The 23,184-nt window shown below is 42.6% G+C and overlaps 2 protein-coding genes across 4 annotated transcripts; both read right to left on the bottom strand.

Moving 5' to 3' along the window:
• Positions 1-163: 163 nt before the first annotated feature.
• On the bottom strand, positions 164-14,911 carry eea1 (early endosome antigen 1). 3 transcript variants are annotated; one of them, XM_057051713.1, is made up of 30 exons: positions 14,754-14,911; positions 13,180-13,257; positions 12,990-13,102; positions 12,847-12,901; positions 12,687-12,752; positions 12,550-12,580; positions 12,365-12,469; positions 12,044-12,165; positions 11,556-11,711; positions 10,508-10,522; positions 10,154-10,270; positions 7,821-8,159; positions 7,479-7,628; positions 7,232-7,351; positions 6,954-7,157; positions 6,663-6,863; positions 6,414-6,527; positions 6,185-6,340; positions 5,940-6,079; positions 5,449-5,767; positions 5,235-5,336; positions 4,954-5,152; positions 4,660-4,838; positions 4,336-4,521; positions 4,111-4,242; positions 3,611-3,796; positions 3,295-3,533; positions 2,791-2,911; positions 2,555-2,653; positions 164-2,476 (listed from the first exon to the last, which is right to left on the bottom strand). In XM_057051713.1, exons 1-30 carry the CDS (start codon positions 14,775-14,777, stop codon positions 2,354-2,356), a joined length of 4,191 nt encoding a protein of 1,396 aa, XP_056907693.1. In that variant the 5' UTR covers positions 14,778-14,911; the 3' UTR covers positions 164-2,353. The 3 variants fall into 3 exon arrangements, with proteins under 3 accessions (XP_056907693.1, XP_056907694.1, XP_056907695.1); XM_057051714.1 differs by lacking the exon at positions 10,508-10,522; XM_057051715.1 differs by lacking the exon at positions 14,754-14,911 and having other exon boundaries at positions 12,691-12,752; positions 13,180-13,220.
• A 51-nt stretch (positions 14,912-14,962) lies between these two features.
• nudt4a (nudix (nucleoside diphosphate linked moiety X)-type motif 4a) lies at positions 14,963-22,713 on the bottom strand. Its single transcript, XM_057052810.1, has 5 exons — positions 22,353-22,713; positions 18,997-19,107; positions 17,892-17,936; positions 17,716-17,803; positions 14,963-16,351 (listed from the first exon to the last, which is right to left on the bottom strand). Exons 1-5 carry the CDS (start codon positions 22,449-22,451, stop codon positions 16,125-16,127), a joined length of 570 nt encoding a protein of 189 aa, XP_056908790.1. The 5' UTR covers positions 22,452-22,713; the 3' UTR covers positions 14,963-16,124.
• Positions 22,714-23,184: the final 471 nt, after the last annotated feature.

Below are 23,184 nucleotides of genomic sequence, written 5' to 3'. Positions count from 1 at the left end.
TGGAACACGTTAAATCTCCTACTAACTTTAATTCTCATTTATGCCAATAGGGAGAAATTACATTAAGCTTGCCGAGCTTTTGTTTTACAAAAACAAAGCGATTCATATTAAAACCTAAAGGTCACTGTGAATAGCAAAAGAAAAAAACAAAACAAAACCAAGATTGTAGAAACTTACTGTAGGTTTTATTTAGGTGTTGTGATGACATTGAATTAGAAAATTAACTGGTGCATGTGCACAATAATTACAGGACTTCTAATCACTTCAGATGAAGACCACTGTGAATACAGAGTGTGTGGGTGTCACCTCCAACAGTGAGCAGTTATGTGCAAGCTGGCCTCAAGCACAGCTTTGTGACGCGCGTGAGGACCGGAAGCGCGCAGAAGCCACAGGCCAGAGGAACAGGAAGCGAGCTACAGTTCAGTTTGCAAAGGCCAGTTTGGCCATTTTGTAAAAATGAGTAAGACACCGATGAGTCAACACACATTTTCACTGTCATATTTATACACACACAAGTGCTATAGTTCTAGAGTTATATTCTCCTTTTGTCATTTTCATTACAAACATTTACAAAGTAATTATGACAGCCTTGGTATCAATGAGCAGGTCAGAACATCGGTGCAGGAAATGCTGAAGCCTTTTGAACGGTTCTGGTCCTATGGTTCAGACTGGATTCTGAGGGAGACAAGCCCAGAATGCAACAAGCTGTGAGTCGTCTATCTGGGTTTTAGTGTGGCGTGTCAATGAGAAATTCTGAAGGTCGGAAGGTTTAGAAATAGTGCTTTTTTTCCCCGGTGCCAATCTGAGGTAGACGTAAAACAAATCCGACACAAACACGGTCAAGTGTTCTTGAGAGCTCAGAACTGAGATGGACTTCTGTTAAAAAGCAAATGAAATTATTTTGTCAAGTCTGAAACTAACAGTTCTTTACAAAATTCCACAGCAACGTGCCCTGTTGTCCATCCTACAGTGTATTTAGCTCCCTCCAGTCTTAAAGCAATTGCACAAAAGAAAAGGGAAAAAAAAAAGATGCAACCTCAGCTGCAGTACCAGCAGCAACTGCTGCACCTGAAAGTGGCACCGACATCCCTGAACAACCTGCTGAGGAGATGCAACATTCATACGGAGGATCTCAGCACACGACAGGCTGCGGTGCTAAAACACGCAGCATCAGCTGTAGTTACCTCTTTGAAGCAAACTCTCGCACACACACACACACACACACAGACCCATACTCATGCAGTAATCAGTGCAGTTGAGCTTAAGATGAGCAGCAAGAAAACAAAAACATGAAGTCACCTTTGATGGCTGCAGTTTGCAGAAAGCACCACACGTTGCAGGAATTCACACAGGAGATGGTGGCACAATAAAACCACGACATCAAAACCCCTTCGGCTCATCACACGTACAGGTAAAAACCAAGAACACAGAAAAATACTGAAATCGAACGCCCCTGCTTCCTGCTGCACATTCTTTGGTCATGAAATACACAAAGTCGCTGCTGCACAATCACATCTGTTGCCATGGGCGACCTCTTGGGCTAAAAACTGCTGGTCATATTTGACGTAATTCATCTCAAATGACTTCTCTCACTCTGTTTAACTGAACATTACTGTCAACAAATGTGAATGAAAAAAAACAGTGAACATAATTAAATTGTCTCTGTTAAAATATTAATTATTACCAAAGTAACACTGGTCAACTGTTTAGTCCCAAATGAACTGTTGGCACATACTTCTGTCAAATTAATGATTTCATCACACCTTTGACTTTACATAATTATTACACACCACTAAAACTCTGTTAAACTAAAACAGATCCTTATTTATTTATTTTTAAATATAAAATGATTTTCTTGTGGTTAAAAAGTGAATTCTTCCCATTTCCACTATGGTTTACCAAAGAATATATTCTCTTGGACAAACCTGCTGCATTCGTCATTACAGGCTAGCAGTGAGTTTCAACAGCATCTTCATTCCAAAAGTTGCAGCGTCTCACTGACTTACACCTCCTGATCTGCCAAACATTTTGCAACACACAAAACAGCCTCATTGCAAATGCCAATAACACCACGTGACAATGACAACGTAGAATGAGCTAAAAAGAGAAACCATTTCAATTTTGCCAGTCCACGGGAGTAGCAAAGGCACAAAAACAGATACAAACACTCCCGCCACCTTTCAGTCACATGACTCCTGTCTTCAGTGAAAGTGCCACCGGGAGCCAGGAGCCACATGGCGCCTGTCCGCTATAGTGCACATTAAAATATGACAAAGACGACCTGTCTTCTGCCTGCTGGAGTAGGAAAGAAGGGAGAATAGGGTGGTTGAGGGAGGTGAAGGAAAGGGGAGAATCAGCCTTGGAGCTCCTCGAAGCAGGTCTCGCAGACCCTGACTGGCTTTTTGGAGGACGGTGTGAGGGCGTTCCTCGATGAACATTCAGCGCAGAAAATGTTCCCGCAATGTCTGCAGTGGTGCTAAATAACCAGAAGGGAGGGAAAAGGTGTCCATCACAGGGCTAGATTTGGTAGACGTCGTTATATGATGGTTCTTACCTTCCTGACAGTGACAGAAAAGCCTTTCCCGCAGGCCATGCAGTTCTGCACTTCGTTATCCTCCGCCCACTTTCTGGTCAGAGACTGGGACTGCTTAATCTACACCACCACCACACCAACAACACAATCGTCAAAGAGCAGCAACCTTGCAAAATGTGTTAGCACTTTAGTCAGTTCTCTGGTTTGCGCATTTTGTGCTTCTCCTTTTTTTAAACTTGCTGTGCTTCACGACTGACCTGCAGTGACTGGTTCTCTCTGCCGAGCTCCTGCATGGCTGCTGTGGTGTCTTCCAGTTTCCTCCTCAGCTCCACCACTTTGGCCTGCAGTTTCTCGATTTCGCCTTCACCCTTTACACACCTGAACACAACCAGAGGACACTAAGGAATGCATGTTCAAATTCAATTTAGCCGAGGTCATTGGGACCGAAGTACCCAGAAATTGGAACACCAACACTCCTCAGCAACATGACTTGAACCCAACCCTAGGCAGAGGTCGGGCAGAGGTTAGAAGCTCCAACAACTGCAGAACAGCACAGAACCCTGTGAGCCAGGACTGTGAGGCCCCAGAAGCCTGAGCGCCCGCGCACCCTCCCGTCACAACAGACCATGACCAAACCCCAATCCTCAAGCACACTGAGGATCACTGCCAGACTCATCTTCTATTCCTTCTAGGACCCTTTTAAGGCTGAGCATCATAAACACTAGATTATACAAAATATGGGGGAAAAAAGATGACGTTACCTTTCTAGAAGTGCCCGTCTCTCATCCTGGTTGTTCTGGACGGTGGCCTCCAGCACAGCGATCTCTCCTCTCAGCTCATCCGTATGCTTCTCCAGCTCCCCGACTCTCCGCTGGCTGCTCTGCCACTCTCTCTTCAATGTGGCCACGTTTTCATTTAGGGCCGTCACCTGCACGCTCAGCTTGGCTTCTGCCTCCTCGCCACGCTTCACCTGCTCCTCTTTGGCTTTCTTCTCAGCCAACTGTTTAAGGCAGCATTGAATCTCTTATTATGTCTACAAAAATATCCACGTGAAGGTTATAGACAGAGGAGGCCTACCAATTTATCCTGCATATCTTTAATTTGGGTGAGGAACTGCTCTTTTTGTTGCAGAATGCTGTCTTTAGTGGCCTGATGCTCCGTCCTCTCCTGCTCCAGATCATCTTGTGCCGCTTCCACCCGAGTCTGAAGCTCCAACTTCTGCTGAATCAGCAGCTGTTTGGCTTCCTGTAGTTCACCCAGTTCCTGAAAAGCCACAAATATGCAAGTCAATGCAAACTTGACCAGCAACGCCCATCAGCTTAGTGCTAAAAAATTCCTGGGGTTTTGAAATAATGTCTGCAATTCAGCATACAGACTCAAGCTTTCTTCCTTGATGACTGCATCCTTCCCAAGATAATATTTTATTATGAGACATAATATAGGAGAAGGCTGCATCGGCCAGAGTGGGGGATAAAATAGTGATCATGAGTTTAGCTGTAACATTGTCTTAACATAGTAATAAGCTCCTAAACAAAAGACATTTGTTAGGATGTTGATTACTGTAAAAAAGTAACAACCTTTTGCCCTTTCTCCTTTAGTGCCGTTACATCTTTAATCAGTCGTGTGTTGTTCTTCTCCAAGTCATTCTGGACCTTATTTAGCTCCTCCACTTTACTCTTCTCCTTTCTCAGTTCTTCCATCACTTGAGACTGGAGATTAAAAAAAGAAAAACACTTTATGCTCATGTCCACAGCATATAAAAACAATATTTGTGTTTTTGTATGTTACTGTGTAACACTGACCTGTTGCTTCTCAGAATCGTTTAAAGTTTGCTCCTGCTGTTGGAGCTTCTGGTTTAGTTTTTCCAACTCTTGCTCCAGCGAGCTTCGAGCCACTTGTAGCTCCTTGATTTGAGCTTCTAAACCTGTCTGATAGGTTTGATTACCAGCCAGCTCCTCCTGGGCAAGTTTCAGCTTCTCCTCAGAGGCCTGCGAGAGCAAGAAATGGAAAGACTTTCACATTTCAATGAATCAGAATGAATACTTGTCCTAATCAGCACTTTTCACTGATGGTTCTTTTAAATCAGCCCATAAGCTGAGGGCACTTGTCCATTCTTTCCTACGTACCTTCAGGTCTTGATGCAGTGCAGACACTTCAGACTCCTTGCCGTATAAGTCAGACTGCAGCTTGCTGTGACTTTCCTGGCTTTGTTCCAAAGCCTGTTGCAGTTCTGTTGTGCGACACTTCTCGGAAGTCAGTTCTTCGCTCAGTCCTGACACCTGCATCCGAAGTTGACTTTCTTCTTCTGCCTACAAACACATCCACAAACATCAAATTTGCATAGAAAAGAAGATTCAGATTTGCACTTAAAACGGACAGTTGACGAAGATCGTGTTTATGTATTCATTAAAAATTCCTACTTGCCTTTTTGGCACCATTTTCTTGCAACTCTGCTATTTGGCCCTTTAGTTTCTTTGTCTCCACCTCAAAGTTCCCTTGTACAGTCTTAAGTTGTGCTTGAAGCTTCTCCAAATGATTCTGCTTTTCCTTTAGCCCCTCCTGAGCTTTTAAGTGCTGCTGCTCCGCTGAAGTCAACTGTACTTTCAATCTTTTCTCTGCCTGCCATGTGGAGCCAGATCAGGACACGTTAGAAGAAACTTATTTATATGTACACACATTAGTGTATATTTTGTATACGTACCTCCCTCAGCTGCTCCAACTGCTCTTTAGAGTCGTTCACCGCCTTGGTCAGGGCCTCGTTCTTTTTAAGAAGTTCCTGTCTGGCCTTCTCGTTGGACTTTTCCTGAGATTGAACAGAAATGGTAGTTTATGTATTGACTTTGTTGTATCCTCTTTTAGTGTTTGTTCCACAACTGTAGAATAACATTGAACTGACACCAGCTTCTCAAACATACTCTCTCCTCCACTGCTGACTTATGGGTCTTCCTCTCAGCATCCAGTGCATTCTGACTCTCTTTTAGGGCCTTTTTACTGTTTGCTAGGTTCTCCTGCAAGGAGCCAACCTCCTTCTTGTGAGCCTCTTTCTCCTGCTGGGCCTTTTGTAAATCTGCCATGAGGTTTTGAAGTTTACTGTTTAGCTTTGTTTGCTCTTGGTTGATTTTGTCCAGGTTCATTGTAAGAGTAGCTCTGTCCTGTTTGGAGCATTTCAGCTGCTGCTGAACATCAGTCAAAGCAGTTGTCTTTGTCTTTATTTCCTCTTTTAGACTTCTAACCCTAAAACGGAAAAACACAAAAGGTATCATTTAAAAACGAAGAAGTAAAACATTTTTAACAAGAAGACATGCAGCACCATAACAGTATTTACTAATTTTAGTGGTATATACAGGAATTTAATGTCATTCTGACACCATTTTTTAAACTTATACGCCTGTATGGTTCATCTCACCCTTCCTTCTCCGTCTCCAGCGAGTGATGAAGCTCTTTAGCCTTCTGTTTCATCTCTGTGCCTTCCTTCTGCAAGTTCTGCACTTCTTGCTGCACCTGCTCATGTGTAGTCTGCAGTTCCCCAAGCTGTGACTCCAGTCTCTATCATCATCATTTTGAATTAGGAATTTAAACACAACATAAACAGACATTTTATTCAAGAAAAAAAACTACGGCTTAAGAGTCCGTAAAGTTATTGACACAAACCTTATTGAGGCTCTGTAGCTGTTCGACGTGCTGCTCTGAAGACAATAGCTTGTCTTTGTATTCCTTCAAGTTGGTTTCTAGCTGTGTGCACTGCTCCCTTTTCTCCTTGAAGCTTTGGGCCTGCTCCTCTATCTTCTTCTGCACCTTATTTAACTCCTGCCACAGGTAAATCAATGGGTGAGGAGGATAAGAGAAAAAAGTAAAAGAATATTACAAAAACTGCAGTAACCTGCTGCTTGTCCTGCAAAGCATGCTGAACAGTCTCCAGGCTGTTCTCCATGTTGGCTTTCTGTGCAGCCTTCGCAGCTTCAGCGGAGAGCAGCATTTCTGTTTTGGCTTTCAGCTGAAAATACAACAACAAAAATACTGTCAGTGCACAACAACTCAATCTGAGGTCCAGTAAATGTTGCATTGTGTCACAGATTAAAATCTTGGGTAAAAGTGGAAAATATCCATACTGCTTAAATACATGTGCTACCTGAGCATCTAGCTGGGACACCTTCTCCTTGCTGTCAGTGAGTTGAGCAGTGAGCTCAGTGACTGTAGTCTCCATGGTATGGGCTCGGTCCTGGGCGGAGCGCAACAAGGTCTTCTGCTCCTGGACCTGCTTGTGGAGATTATCCTGAGCTTGCTTGTTGCTTTCAGATTGGTTTTTCAGTTTGTCTGTCAGCTGTGTAACCTAAAAACACATATACAGTACATAAAAAATAAGCAACAAAATGCTTTGTATGACAGATTTGTGACACCGAATGAGCATGCATTTACCCACCTGTCCTTGTAATGCCTGGTTTTTCTCTTTAAGCTGGTTGAGCACGGCCGTTTCCCCCTCGCCGGCTTGGATCTTGGCACATAGGTCGTCTCTCTCAGCCTCTAGCTGGCTCACAATGTCTTTGCTCTTCTGCAGCAGTGCCTCCAGATTCTGAATCTTCTGGTCCTTATCCCCAATCTGACGCAGGACTTGCTCCAGGTCATTCTGCAGCACAAACCACAAAAGTCTTTGCAGACTCTGCAATATTTCTCCCACAGATTTTCCGTTGTCCGCAGTACCTGGGCCTCCCGGAGTTTGCCGTTTGTGTTTTGCTGCAACACCTGCAGTTCCTGGTGCTGCTGTTTGGCTTTTTCCAGTTGATGCTGCAGGTCTGTGTTCTTAGTGGCACTTTCCTTCAACTAGAGTGGGATGACACAAAAGTTAAGATTTTCCTGTATTGTTTTACCAGCAAGTTGTGAAAATTTTGCATTTATGGATTTCTTGCATCTTTTGTTTCTCAGCGATCAGAAACGGTTCATCTTCTACCTGCTCCTCTGTACGAGACAGTTTGAGTTGGAGGTCAGCTGCTTGTTGCTCGCGGTCCTTTAATTTCTCCCCCGACAGCTGCCTCTGTTCTTTCAAACGACCTTCAACTTCGCCTAGCTGCCGCTCTGTCTCCAGCAGTTTGGCGTGCAGCTGGAAGGAGACAGATAATTTTTTATTAATTTACAAAAGTATCATCCTGTGGCAAATATTAACAATACAACAAGACCTAATGTACATGTATGGATATTGCAATGTGTCCACTAATATACAAACATTTGACTCCAATTGAAAAGATGAATCTTAAAATAGTGAAAGGTGCAACAGTGGGTGTGGGTGACTAACCTGACTGATCTCAGTCTGCTGCTGTGCTCCATGACTCTCTTTTTCTTCCCTTTGCTGCTCCAACTGTTTTCGTTCAACCTTCAGCTCTGCATGCTTCACCTCCAGCTCCCCCATCTCAATCTTCAGCTTTGCCACTTCCTCACTCCTCTCTTGGAGATCTGCCCGGGCCTTCTGCAGAGAAGCCTCAGCCCCAATGACCCGAGACTGAAGCTCTTGAACCTCCTGCTCCCTCTCCCTCAGACCGTCTTGGACATTCTTCTTAGTGGTGGTCTCTGTAGCTAACATTTCCTCCAGTTGCAGATGCTCTTTCTCCTTACGTGCAAGCTTTTCTGACAGGCTCTGCAAGAAGAGGACAGAACACATGTCCCGGTGGCCAAGACTTTTGGAAACCAACAGTCAATTCAACATATCCAAGAGGGGTTTTGAAGTAAACAACAAAATCTAATTAATTTGGATAATGGCTCTTTTGTGTTATGATGTCCCAATCAATTCCAGTCAGTTCTTTGTTTCATTTTAGTCCTGTTCTTTTTTTTACTGCATTAGGTTTTTCTCAACTAATATATTGGAAACAATAGCAACTCTCTAATGGGTGAAACCAATCAGTTTCTTTTGGAACACATATTTCCCAACTTCCCTGTTTTGTTTTTAGTCTTTATTTCTCCCCACTTTCCTCTGTTTAAAACAAAGCTCACCTTCCCTGTGATAATAACTAAACATACAATGGGAAGAAACATGACAAGTGAAAAGTAGTTACAACCAACAAGCCAGTAAAAAACTCAGTTTATCAGGAACCGAGCCGTCCATTAATTCACATCGAGTTGGTTTTACAAAGGGAACAAAACCAAAATGTATGTGAGAAAAAAACTTTTAAATGTCCCGCATTTCACAAGAACACTGATAATAGAGGACATCAAATACAGTGCTTTGTGTCAATGCAGTTCCTAGAGCTGGCAGTAAACTTGGCTACAGGGCAATAAAAAGAAAATGTTGTTAATAGCACGCTGCTAAGAAGGGAATCTAACAGGGCAGCCAGACTTCACAGACATTCAAAACATTTTTACAGCCCAACACAGTGCAGACCATACCTAAGACCGCATCTCACAACACTCTTTATTGGCCTTCATCACCTTTAACGACCTGTATGGGATCCTTTTCTCACGTCATTGTCGCATCTTTTCTAGCTAACCCGATGTTTTCAGAGAACCTCAGCTGATGCCTTGTCTGTTCCTCTGTGACATCACTTTGGTCTCAATTCTCATGAGAGGTGTATTTTTGAAATGGATACCAGGTGTTGTGGAGATCCTGTTTCCTGGAGGAGCACGAGGCAGGTGGCACTGGAGAAAAGGATCTGTAACCCCCTTCCCCTTAACCAACTTGGCTGGGAAGGGCATTGGCATGTCTGATGTGAAGGGATTTAATCACTCACAGGAAATAGTGCATGTCCAATGCAGAACCCCAGTGCACGAGTGAAGTTACCTATGACTGTATTCCACACTGAGACGGGGTGGCATATCAGAAATACCACTGGGGGGTTAATTATAGGTCTGCTCTGAGTGTGATTTTGTTATCAACATGCCTGGGTTGCTGAAGAAGGCTGGTAGCAGCAAGGCATTGAGACAAGCCCTGATCCTGAGCCATATGGCTGGTGACATGGCATCCTTTACATGCCTGGGGCAACTGGCAAGGCCCCTTAACATCTATTATGTACATTAGACACGCAGTCTTACATAATGTGTGCCAAGTGGCTCAGCTCTGAAAATCGCCATATGATTAGAGCAATGAAAGATGCAGACCTGTTTGTTTCATTGCGCCAAGACCACTTGCAAGCCGTGCAAAATGTCTGTATGTACACCCCAGTCCATAGTTACTGGATGATGTCATAACTACAATCCTGTTGCTTCTACCCACAATGGGCTTAAAGTAAAACAATGGAATAAGAGGCAACTTCTTTTCTATATTTTTTCTTCCATTGCAGTAGAAGTTTGGTTTCATCTGTCCAGAAATGAGAGGCTCTCCCCCATTTTTACACAAAGACTAAATCGAACGTCATGTTCTCAAGCATTACCAGGGCTTTGTGCCTTGTGGTAAATAACTGTAACCATCCTGAAGGCATCGCTTTACAGAACATCTTTACATACTGTCTCTCCTTTAGGATACCATATCCCAAACATCAGCGAAATGCCAATATGATACTTAGAATTAACCAATTCAGATCTTTTATATGCCTCATTTATCTTAGTGCATACTAAAGAGGAAAAAGATTACACTTGACACTTAAGTGTACATATTCTTTTCTTGAAAACTAGAGTGTGTTTGGCTGTGTTTTGTCTTACCTGGCTTTGCTGCTGCAGACTGTTCAGACTGCTCTTCAGCTCATGAATCTCTTTTGTGTAGACAGCTACTTCCTGTGGACCCTTCTCCAGCTCTGCTTTCAGCTGGGAAATGGTCATCTGAAATAGAAGAGACACATTAGGAAAAATACAAAACATGTAACAATACAGTACGATCTTCTTATGAATGACTTATTTAAATTACATCCAAGAAGAACTGATACAAAAACACATTAATACAAAAAAATAAATTCATCAAGAAATCCAAAGGTTAAAACAAGAACTTTTTAAAAGGTGGGGAAACAAATTATGATAAACCAATGATGTAAACAATGGGGGGCATGAAAGACAATTTACCTCCAGTTTATGAAGCTTGAAGAACAAGTAAATGTTGGAGAGGAGGGAAACATGATTAGGTGAGGAAGAGGTAGAAAGACAGAGACAAAAGGTCAGTCACGCAGAAAGATGCTTTTGTGATTAGAAATTTAGCTCAACATCTTCTCACTGCGCTGTGGCAGCAGCAGCTAGAATCTTCTATGCAAAGGAGGGCCCAGTTTCTGCCAGGCAGTCTGCAATCTGAATATCATCTGACTGTCACCTTTTATTTTAGAAGCAATCATGACATTAAGCTAGCGGACGTGGAGCCTGGCTGCTAGCATTCAGCCTTAGACAAGTGCAGAATCTCTTCACACAGCAAAAGTCCTCAGTCAACCTACTGCCCTTTGCTGTAATGCTGTTCCAATCTTTGTCACAAACATGACTTCAAACAGTCTGCATTGTTAACAGTATAGGCCTTAGTTTTAAACATCTGTCCACTGAAGTAAGATGGAAACTGACTGTTGAGACACAAGGCAGCAGAAAGAAAACTAAAATAAAATATCGACATAATTACACCTTCTACCTGTTTTGAAGTTAAGATCGGTATTATTCATTATCTAAAAGTGCGTTATTTTTCTTATCAGAGTACATCCCACAGTTGATTATTATCTAGACTAAAATATCCCTGTGACCCACCAATGGTTAAAGGTTACATGCCCATAGGCTCATAGTTAAGTACACATGTCAAGAAATTAACCTTTTTTTAGTTTGCGGATTTTTGCATTAATAACAATTGTATATAAATTAATATAGAAATAAATAATAAGCATATAAATAGTCAACATAAAGATTACCAGCCATAAGAGCCATTTCATGATGAAAAAAGTTATTTAAAGCAAAAGTGTAAAAGAATTTGTAACATATCTTGTTTGTCGTGATGTAATCTGACTGAGCAGTAGGTAAAAAATGCACTTAAGAGCTGGATTAATCGTCCAAGCACCGATTACAGAGAATCAGGGGGAAAACCTGGTCACACAGATGAACACTGAGATTCAGGAGAATTTATATTTGTTGGTTCTAATCTCACCTCTGCGTTAGTGTGATTTGCCTCCAGCTCTTCGTAGTGGGTTTTGAGACGTTCAGACTCTTCTTCCCTCTCACGAGACATACTGTCCATCAATGTCTGCACCTGCACCAGCTCCTTCTGCAGCACCTCCACATCCTCCACACCGGGCCGTTGCAGCTATGGCACAGCAAAAGAAATACGTTATGTAAAAATTCCTTTGATATTTTATTCAAGCTAAATACACGAAGACTAAACATGCAACTTTTTCCTGCACTCAAATGCAAGTGTTTTAGCATTCTTGACATAAGGTCTTGGAGGTCATGCATCTCAGCAACAAACAGCTTAAGATTTGGTTTGATTCATCTAGAAAAGAGGTCAGTGATTCAAGTTTATCTTCAAAGCATTGCGTTCATGAAAGAACGTACAAATACAGAGAGCAAATGGTGTCTGCGGACTCTTGTGAGGAACGAAAAAGTATCCACAGAAAGTCATTGTGTGCTGGACTGTACCAGCTCTGTTTGGAGTCTGTCGTTCTCCTGCTTCTCTTTCTGCAGCTGTTCGGTAAGTTTAGCCAGTTTGTGGTCAGCAGCCTCCCGGAGGCTCTTCTCTTCATCAAGGCGGGACTTTAGGTCTGTCAATAATCACACTTTTGTGATCTTCACACCACAACAAATAAACACCTGATTGAAAAATTAGTACATCTACGATAAAAGAAAGTAATCTCACTTAAAGCTAATCTGAAAAAAGAGCTTTGCGTTTACATGATAAAAAGCCTGAAATTAAGAGCAGTTCGGCAACAGCGTGCATCACAATTCCCCCATCGCACACACCTACTATCTCTGTGGCCAGCTGGGCAGCCTTCTGCTCAAACAAGTCTTTCATCTGCTTGATGTTAAACTTCTCAGTTTCTGCTTCATTCAACTTCCTTTCAAGGGCTGAGGCGAAGACACACATATTAATGTTTGATTTTTCCAATATTTCTGGAAGGAGTATGAAAATATTCAAACCTCCTCACCTGATTCAGCTGGGTCCGTCTGTCCATCACTCTATAGAATTAAGGGAAAGAATAAATCAGCTACAGCAACTGTTTGCTTTGATATCCTAAATCCAGAATGACCGTGTGTAAATCATGAAATATCTGAAAGGAATTACTTGCTTCAGGTGCCCCTGGACTTTGTCTAATTCCTTCTTTAGCTCTCCAGAGAACCATCGTTCCTCCTAATCAGGTGAAAACATGACACACATCAACCATTTGTACGAGCCAACAAAAAACTGAAATGACACTTTCAGCTTAGTTCGGACTCAAACTTACCTTGAGAGATGCGTGCAAGTCCTGAACCTCCTGCCGCAACATTGTAAGGTCTTCCCTTTTAATTGATGAAAGGAGTGTTTTTATAAGACATTTTGTAAAACTACACAGGAGAATACAGGCTTCATGTGACATCAATGTCTTACCGAGTGGGGGCCACGTGAGCGGGTAATTCTCCAGTATCATGGAACAGATCATAGTGCTTAAAAAGCTCCTCTGCAGAGTTGTGAGATTTCATGCACTGAGGACAAATGAAGCCCTGAAATACCAAAGTCCATCATTAGAATCAGTTAGTGGGAGAAAAGTATATAAATCACTTAAGATAAACTTAGGTACCTCTGATGTTTGATCATGATTCAGGTCTGCGCTGGGTGGCTCTGATTCTGCATTCTGAGAACCCCCCTTCCCAGGGGTCTTGGGAAGAAAAAGTAAAGGTTATTATGTTTAGTTTACACTGCTATGGACTGAATAATTAACTGCTTACAATGACATGTTTAATCATTTTTTAATTAAATGATGTCTCCATCTTTACTGCACTATTCTATATTTTCTGGAGAAATATTAAGCTAATAATATGACATTTTACTGCCCTTGTGTGTTTTAGTTGGATGATGATGAAAACAAATATAATAGCTTTTATTTAGATGCATTTCCTTATCATCAATGGCATTAGTAAAGGGACATTTTCACACACTTACAAGTAACATACAGAAATCTGGTAATCAGAGAGGCCATTTGACCGGATGTGATAAAACCCAGAATACAGCACAGTAGCAGATCAAATGGGGTCACTTGCTATCAGCTCAGCCACAAACAGACATATAAAGTTGATGTAAAACATGTGGCCCATTCATAAAAATGTGTTTGTTTTACTAGTGAAGGTCAGCATGTTCAGTACTTTGAAAAGTGATTTGTTGAATGTGCTTATTGAAGTATAACTATATAATGGAGGTTTTACTATTTTAATTTAATTCAATTTTAATTTTGACTTCCAGCTTTTTGGTACTCCGTGTTATATTTCAAATGGTAATATAAACGCTATCAATAATGAGCAAGAATTCCATTGAACCAATATGTGTGCAGTAACTTGATTTGTTCTGACACAAACATCCCATCTTTGCTATCACCTGTACTGACTTTAATATTTATTGCAAAAACGTTTGTCGTCCTGAATGGAATGTTAAGAAACTGATTTTACTGAATACGAGGTTCTAACTTGTGTTCACAGTGACGTCGTTGGTGGGTGGTAGGTAAATGTAGTTCTATGCTGAGGCTAGTTAGCTTAAATGCTAACATGTCACTCCCACATAAGCTTTTTTAGAAGAATGAGAAAAAACGATATTCAATGAGAATACAATGTTTTTATAACCCGCTTGAAATGGGGTTAAAAGGTCAGTGTGTCATTACGGTCAACGGCAATGTGATGTGTAAACGATGAATCAACCTAATGCTATGATGTAGCCAGCTAACCAACTAGGGAAATATAAGTCAGCCGTAGTATACAATCAGATTATGAGCTAAATGTGCTCCACGAGGGTGGGACAAAGTGGTCTCAAGAAATAATTAGGGTTTTCTAATCCATTGTAGGGAGTCATGGTTTGCTGCATCCATGCCATCCGAAATATCAATTAACCCAACAGAGTTAGCATTTGCTGCTTAGCTGACTCGAGCTTTCTTAAGGGGCGCTTGATTTAGACACTGCGCTGTGACGGAGTAGAGAAAATTTTTCCAACACGGGAACTCCCCGTTGTTAGCAGCAAGAATCCCACCCACCCGCACCGCAATGTGTTATAAATGGTGCGCACCATCATGAATGCTCAGGCAAGGACAGGCCTTTATGTCCAAATGCTAACGACTAATAATCGCCATATAAAACCCACGCCGCTTGATTTTCCGCACCGGAACCTTACCATTTGAAGTATCCGCCTGAGCATGACTTCGTCTGTCCCTGTCCCAACAACAAACTCAGGCCCGTTTTCAAAATGACAAAGTTTCCGAAGCAACACGGGGAACACCTGACCTAGCTCAGGCAGCAGCAGCAGCAAATGGGCGGGTCATGTACAGATGGACGCGCAGCGTGACCACACGCAGAATAAGGGCTTCCTCATACACCTTTAAATCAGTGGAAATGTACACAAACTTTATTCATCAGCAGATTAAATATTCAACACCGAAATTCCAGTCAAACACACAAAAAAAGAAAGTTTAGGCACGTGCTCATGCTTTTGTGGTGCACTATAGTGATCTGGATGTGATAAATCCACCCCCCAAAAGACAAAAAAACTGGCATGTATAACCACAGAAACCTTTTGTTCCTCTGTTCTGTAAAAAAAAGAAACATAAATACCTTCAGTCAACACCTACTAAATAAAATGCAATCGCAATAGGAACAACTAAACTTTACAATCCTATTGTTCTATTTCCATGCTTAAAGCTGGGGCCCATGATGTGAAGGCCTGGATTTTATAACGTCTAAGGCAGGCTAACACTTTTCATCAATACATTAAGTGCAGTGCTCTGTCTACACAATGTCACAATACTTTCATTTAGAATCATCAGGAGAAAAAAAAGGATTCTTAAAACCAAGTCCTCCTGTTTTCCAATTAACAGGATTCTAATTTGTTCTTTGCGTTCAATAGTATGTCTTTGGCACATTTCAAGGTTATTTAAATGCAGTCTAATCCTTTCTGCAAAAAACAGTGGTATCAAAATGTTTGTTTAGCACAAAAACCTGAAACGGAGAAACACAAATTTACAACAGGAGGAACTCCTCCAATCTGTAGGTCATCGACAGTTAGCGTTTGAGCACCCAATCTTTATCAGTTTGATTAGGGATGATACTATGTGTACTTTTAAGGCATTCGAGGTGAAGCAATGCTCATACTTGCATCAGCGCAGACTTTGCCCTTAGCTCTCTTTAGGTTAAATACCTCACAGGACCCGAGCTACAGGGAGGTCACAGTAGTTATACCCGTCTAGCTAAATCTGGCAAAAAAGGTTTCGCTCAAATATTCCAACATGCACGAATAAAAAGAAACGATTTAACTGTATAAGCAGCAAATAAAGATGTTTTCTCAGCTACTGATGTTAAAAATATACATAGAAAGTCTTAAATACTGTATATTTGCAAATAATTATGACACCCTTCAAGCTCCAAACCTCCAAAATCAGCTCTAAGTCAAATTGAAAATAGATACTGTACACATTAAGAGGCAGTGTTATTGATTAAGTCAGAGTCTTTGAGAAATGTCCATCTTGGCCTCTGGCATTTGGCGATGGTCCTATCTGTTGACCACATCTGCGCTCTGTGAGGAGCAAAACACATAGCAGGGAGTGTTGTTGTCCATCACTTGAGAGCTCTGCATGTTGCCATTGGTTGTGCTGCACACAGAGGTGCAGGCGGGACCGCGGGTGTTTGTGAGTCTGCGTAGGTACTCTGCGTGGACGGGCTTGTGGCTCTGCAAGACCTGAATGGCTTCGTCCACCTTGAACCACTGCCTCTTCCTCCCTGTTAAAATGCAGAGAAAACACAGGAAAGTTGGCTCACAGAAATGGTCAAGTAGACGGTTGTATACATAGATCCTATCGATTATGTTGGTCATGTGTCGGAGGGGCGAGCTGTCCTCCAATACTTTCTGTTCTTTAGAAAGACTTAGAAAGGACGGAGTAGTATTAACAAATACTGAAGTTCATAATCAATTGTTGAAACATCACCGAGATGGATCGTTCCATTTATCTGGTTTTGCAGTAAAATGTCATCCTTCCATAGCAGCAAGCTCCTCTACACTGTTTTAGATTTGTTTTATGAAGTATACATGTATTAATGTGTATCCTTATTTCTCCCTTAAGTTTTATTAAATAAATGACCTGGAAAAACTTATATGTCACAACCCTTCTACTTTACCGGGAGAAACCTTATCTGACAGATAACCAAGATGGCACTGCAGCTCGCGACATTCTTCTGTGCAGGGTTTCAGCAGTGTTACGATACACCCGAGCTCTGTCTGTCTGTGTGTGTGAGAGAGACACTGCTGAATAAGTAAATAACCTTAAAGCTGCAGCAGCGGTGTCTCAGTGGGGGCACTTCGCTCATATGTGCAAAGTCCTCATCCCACCAATAGTTCCCAAATGCACCCTACCCACAAATAATCTTTCCGGTAAAATTTCAGCTGGGAAGTATTTAGAGTTCAACCCCGCTGATTTACTTCCGAACAGTGTACTTTGGAGTTGTGTGTGTTTATCACACACTGGCGGTGACTTTACTTTAAAACCTTAAAGTGCACCACCGCTGGCCTTTCAGGGAGGATGGGGGTGGGGGCAAAAAAAAAAAAGAGTAGTGCAGTGCCCTTCCTGCTGCGTCCCAGTCGTTATACAGGGTAAGAGAGGACATAAGGTGGAGCTGCAGTGAGGTGATGATAACTGGAAAACAACTGGGCACAGCAAACATTCCTCCCCCTCGTGAGCAGGGCTCAACTCTATTTCTGTGGGAGAAGGGAGTAAAATACCACTGGTGCATTTTTCCACAGCAGTTACAAATGATTTAAGCTTTGAGTTTACGATCCATGGCACTTTAAACTATGCAAATGTGTGCGAGTGTGTGAATGAGCCCGTGTTTTATCAGGCAGGCTAACGTCACTCATCTCCCTTCAGCTTTCTATCAAACCCTCAAAGCAACCAGAAATGTTTCAATTATGTTTTCCTCTAACAAACATTCACAGCAGCACTGAGTTTTTTGGATGAGCAGCTTCTGAGCTATGAATGCAAGGTGTAAAGGGCATTTTTTTTCTCGAAGTGGCTAAAGACTAAGGATGTGGCTAAGGATGTTATGAGACGGCGTTGTGGTGACAGAGCGACATTTTAACGCAGCCATACCGATGTTGACAGAGTCTTCCCAATCTTCCAGTATCTCCGTCACGATTAGGGTGTAGACGTAAGTCCTGTGTTTCCTGTCTTGATTGTGCTACACGAGATTAAACGAATTACTGAAATGTGCCGACATGATAAGCTACATTTTAGGTGAAATGCTGCTACTTATCCTCCAAACTTACCTCAAAAATGCCAAGTAGTCTGCCAAGATTTCCCTTCACGCCAGCCTGCAAACATACACATGAATCAAACGGATGAATGACGAATCATTGAACATTTGTGTATTTCAGTCATTTTTCCTTTATAGAAAAAACTGGACACAAGGAAAAAAAGGAAAAAATTTAAACAAAATTTGTTCGTAGTGTTTTTCTCAGACAGTTTACAACCCTCGGATGTCCACGCGTCTGTGACATGACATGGCAAACGACCAGGTGGACCTAAACATAGTCTGGGAGGATGAGAAGTCAGCAGCTTAACACTAGCGCACGGCACGAGCAGAGATCCATTTCTGTTTGTGCATAGCTGGCACATGCACAGGTATGGCCATAAATGGTCTGGAGTCCCTCTAGAAAGTGTCTTGAGCCCCTCTGGTCCTGCCTTCATGTTCTACAAGGGCCTCCTCGAGGATGTTCAGCCTCAGTACTGAGTGATGGGGATCAGATGGATAGGTGTATAATGCCGTTTTTGTGCACATCTGACAATAACTATCACTCTCCTACTTCACAGCATAGAGACATTTCTTATTCTATTCTTAAACCCAACAGTAGGTTATTATTAAAAACCCGCTGTTATGTTTTGCAGCACACTGGCTGCTTAGAATTCCAACTTATCTGTCTGTCAGCATCTTCAGTGTCTGTATCCACTCATGTTAATGGCTCCTCGCGCAGCCTGTAGCTGGAACAAATCTGATTGTACTCTTTATCTTGCCGCTCATCCATATTCAGACACATCGGATGTGACAAGCTGTTGTTGACTTTTATTTCATCACCATATTTCAGAGCTTATCAGCGCCATGCCTAGATGGAAGCTCGTAACAGCAGCTAAATGCACAAGCCAACATTTACATGGATATTCATACGTCAATTGTATTTTGTTTATTCCAGCAAAAAGGGGCTTGAGCCTGATCTTAAAAACAACATTAATCTCCAAATTTGAGTTCAAATCCCACCATCTGTAAAGATTGTTCAGATGGGTCCCATTGCAGTGGCCTTTTGAACCTCAGCTAAGTTAAATGGTGTGTATCATTGACTGTTCTGTTAATATTTGCCTTCCAGAGGAAGCGCTCACCTCTTCATACACCTCCCTGACAGCAGCTCCACACGGCTCTTCCTCGGGCTCCATTCCTCCTCCTGGCACGATCCATTGGTCTGGATGTCGACTGCTGCTCACCAATATCACCTTCCAAAGAAAAAGGCCCTCATCAGCTTTCTGATATTGAGTTTGAGGTGCAAGAAACATGCTCCTGGCATGCCTGAGTTCAGAGTCACTGACCATTATAAGTGGCTGGTGGCTAAAATTGGTGCTACTTATGCGAGAGGCTGTGAATGAAAGCCTAGTGAGAACCGGCCTTCTGAAAACGACACACTCAGTTATATAATTAAGGCTGCTAAATAACAGATATTGTGACCAACTCCAGAAAATTGGAACATGTCATCAGGCAAGTTAATCTTAGATGTTTAAAAATGGTTTGATCACACCAATTCAGATATTTAGACGCATAAGAGAGAAATCTGAGAGAAAATGTGACAAAAGCAGGACAAAGTCAGAAGCTTACAAGAACTAAAGCAACGCAGTGTGTTTAACCAAGACCAATGGAATGGAACTGACCCACATTCACTTGTGAACATGGGATATGCCAGATGTGTGCCAACATGGTGTTCTCCGTCTTACATTGTGGGTTATGACCTATCGTGTCACACTTGATTCTGTGTCACATCTGAATCCGCACATGACACCAAGCCTTCTTTTCTCCTGAGATCTGATCTGGAGCATGTTAATAACAACATCTCTCCAGGCTTCACATGCACAGAAATAAATATTGTGTGAAACTTCACACCGTGTGACCCTGGGCCATAACTCATGCAGAAACTGGGTCAATATCAAGATTAGGAAAGGAAAACTCACGCACATGTCAAGGTCAAGCAACTCTTAAAAATGCAAAGAGATACAAAATGTGATATATCACCCAGCAGAGTAAAATCTGTCAGTAAAAAGTTAAATCTTCATCAAAAGAGGAGATGGGTCTTCTTGGGGTGTTCACGAGCACCGGCAGAACTGATATAAGGGGGCAGAGTCTTCCGTTACAGGAGTCAAGCGTTAAGTTAAAAGTCATTCTGATGACCTCAGCGTTAACCCAGTTCATTCACCTGAATAATCAGAACAAGATGAGGTCAGTGTGAAGAGAATCAGGGTCAGTTTATTTGCCATTTGCAGATCGAGACCGCATTGGAAAAGGATTTCCAGGCTCTCCAGCAGGACACCCAGGACAAAAAGACAATCGAAAACACTGTCAAGACCCACAATAAAACAAGAGGTAAATAAATACACTAAGCAGAGAACAAAAACACAATAAACAGCTAATTTGCCCCTGAGAGGCCGAAGATCACCAAGTGCAGAAGTATTAAAACAGTAAAAGTTGTTTAACACCTTCAGGCGTCAGTCATATGACCAGGTGAAGAAGAGTTGTGGCGCAGCGCCGCCTTGCTGAGATGATTAAAGACTTAGCAGTCTGATCAACAGCAGCCTTACAGCAGTAGGGGGGGGAGCCAGCTTTACAGCTCCTGCTGTCACCGTTTCCCAGCATCCAGGTATGACTGATGGACCTCAGACTGACAGGTCTTATTTTCACGGAGACCTGCAGATCAGACACGTTGGCATGTTCTGTTTTGTTCCGGCAAGCAAATGCCATCTCATCGTCACACGAAACAAAATCTTAAAAATACAGGCTCGGTTCCATTCACTCTGGCAGTGTTGACACCGGGCTGCCCGCGGTGGGCTTACCGCCCCGCAAACTGCCTCTGTTTCACACAAAGGCCCAAAACACACACATGCATGCACAATTTCACACATGCGGCATGCGAGGCACGTAGGCACTCAGAAACCACTGGATCAGCAGTTGCCTTTGAGCGTGAAAACAAAATGGGCTTAAGCAGGGGAGGTTAATGACCCCGGCAGCCTCAACACACCTCAATGAGAACTCAGACTGAGGAGGAGCTTTGCACGGACCTCCGTCAGGTTTACAGAGCTCTTCAACACCCAAACACTATGTGGAAACAGCCATTTCAATAAAGCGCCAATGGTTACCGTGACCACACGATTACTAATCAACTGGCCACCAAGAATATTTAAAACACCAATAGAGGGGCTCAGATAAACAGACATGACTGAATGGACAAAAGAAGTCAGGTGACCTGAACATCAATGGTCAGACTGGAAATCAACGTGTCTAATATTCTTCTGGATTCCAGATTGACATGTCGAGGAAGTGACAGTAAAGCAAGTATGCAGACGGGACGGATAGTTTACCACATAAAGTTTGACGGGCATAATTACAGCGGGAATGACATGCAAGGTCTGGAGAGAGACCAGTTCATCACCCCGCGGTGCAATCGACGCTAATCAAAGTGGCTTTTTGTATATGTCAGCGCTCCGTCACCAGCAGTGGGAGCATGAGCAGCAGGAAAGTCAATCCGTCAGGGGACAGCAAGTGCCTGCACCTACTTTCTATAAATTGCAACTGGTGTTTAGTACACAGTGTAACATTTAGCCCCGCCGCCACCCCCCACCCCACCCTCACATGTCGTACCAAGATGGTCTGCCATCACTGGGCAGACACAATGTGATGTAGCACACCCCCCCAAAAAAAAGCCTGCACCAGTTTGCATTCCTCTCAGAGTGACTGAAAAATGTTAAAACTCGTTTGTCTCAATTTCTATATATTCATCTCAACCAACATGGTAAACTGATAACAAATCTCTTGTGAGCTGTGCAGATCTTCCCTGTTGCCATTGCTAAACTTTGGTCTATGAATGAATTACCAGTAAGAAGAAACATGACACAAGTGAGTGAGAACATCTAGCGTAAAGCTACGTTACTACCAAAACTGAAGATAAATGTAAAGTTTGACAATTACAGCTAGGGTTTGTTTGTAGTCTGGGTTCATAGTGGGGGAGTTGACCTTTATGGAAATACTAAAGCAGGCTCAGGGAGTTTTAAAGGAGTCGAAATTGCCTGATAGGTGCAGAGGTTGCAGAAAGGACAAGGAAAGCTTCAGAAGCTAAATCTAGTCCATCTGCTTATATTTCTGCGTGCATCGCCATGTCCTGGTGGACATGGAGGCTTTCTCTGGGACTGAAGCTCATCAAACTGTGAATTGTGCGGGCTGGATCACACAGGTGTTTCCTGGGACCGTGTTCCCTGCAGGTCAAAGCATGTGGCCGAAGCGCTCCTGCTGCACTAAATATAGCAGAAAATGACGGGAAATACACCTGTATCAATATACTGTCTGTGTCGAATGGGAGTTGAAACTTTGGGTTCGTTTTTTAAACAAACAAACAAAAAAATCAAAACATAATACAAGAAACAAACTAGGATCAAGTAAGTGGGATCAGCCAGCAGCCGGACCACTCCACGGGCGGACTCACCTCGTCTTCTTTTTCGTTTTTGAAGCACAGACACGCGGCTCTTCTCTTAAAACCGTCTCCGTCGTACGTCCTGGTCTGGTTGGGTTTAAACTTCATCATTTATATCATCAAGTGTGGAGCTGGCAAAACGTTAAGAAGAAAAGAAGCCGTGCCGGCAGAGAGCGCGGAGCGGAAATCTGGGGTGAGCCGGTGAGGAAATGAAGCGACTCCTGCGGGCTGCAGAGACTCACATAGTTCCGTTCACAACAAGTGAAATCGGTCGGTTCAGACCCGTTCGGCGCTGCGCTGCAGCTGGGGGTCAGCCGGGAAGTGAAGTGGAGCAGTTTTCATATCTGATCTGAGAACAGATTTGTCTGCCAGTCACTACCCGCCCCCCTGCGAACCTCTGTCATCATCAAGTTCAACACTACAAAAACGGATTTTATCTGCACATCCCGTGTATCTTTTACAACATTGTACAAAATGTTCTCTTTTTTAAAATTATTCTATACGTGGAAACCTATCCGATAATCTGAAATTTTAATGATTCTAGGAAACCTAATTGATGTCAGTAGTTTTAACGCCCTTTAAAGATAACCGGACGGGATCCTGAAAATCCGTTTTTGAATCGGGCCAAAGTAGTAAAAGTGTTAATAATTACACAATTGCTGTCAGCGCGAGAGCGCCCCCTGCTGAACAATCGCGCAGGTACATGAGCAGTTTCCTACTAAAATGAGCATAAATAAAACGTTCATCGGTGATATAATAAGTGCTAATCCCAGCAGTCCGTTGTGGCCAGACAAAAGGTTAGACAAGCTGATATGCATATTTATTACAATTATAAATATAAATT

This window comes from Takifugu flavidus, chromosome 13 (assembly GCF_003711565.1).
Source record: "Takifugu flavidus isolate HTHZ2018 chromosome 13, ASM371156v2, whole genome shotgun sequence".
Classification (NCBI taxonomy): Eukaryota; Metazoa; Chordata; class Actinopteri; order Tetraodontiformes; family Tetraodontidae; genus Takifugu; species Takifugu flavidus.
This window is presented reverse-complemented; position numbering and strand designations above follow the sequence as displayed.

What these genes read in the sequence shown, in the direction of transcription:
- eea1 (XM_057051713.1), bottom strand. Translation starts at nt 14,777, where the DNA reads ATGCTCAGGCGGATACTTCAAATG. An exon ending in ACAGACTCCAAACAGAGCTG is followed by an intron (nt 11,712 to 12,043) that starts GTACAGTCCAGC and finishes GCTGTGCCATAG; the next exon opens with CTGCAACGGCCCGGTGTGGA. An exon ending in AGCAGACTGAGATCAGTCAG is followed by an intron (nt 7,629 to 7,820) that starts GTTAGTCACCCA and finishes GTCTCCTTCCAG; the next exon opens with CTGCACGCCAAACTGCTGGA.
- nudt4a (XM_057052810.1), bottom strand. Translation starts at nt 22,451, where the DNA reads ATGATGAAGTTTAAACCCAACCAGACCAGGACGTACGACGGAGACGGT. An exon ending in TCAGGGAGGTGTATGAAGAG is followed by an intron (nt 17,937 to 18,996) that starts GTGAGCGCTTCC and finishes GTATGTTTGCAG; the next exon opens with GCTGGCGTGAAGGGAAATCT. An exon ending in GACTACTTGGCATTTTTGAG is followed by an intron (nt 17,804 to 17,891) that starts GTAAGTTTGGAG and finishes AATCTCGTGTAG; the next exon opens with CACAATCAAGACAGGAAACA.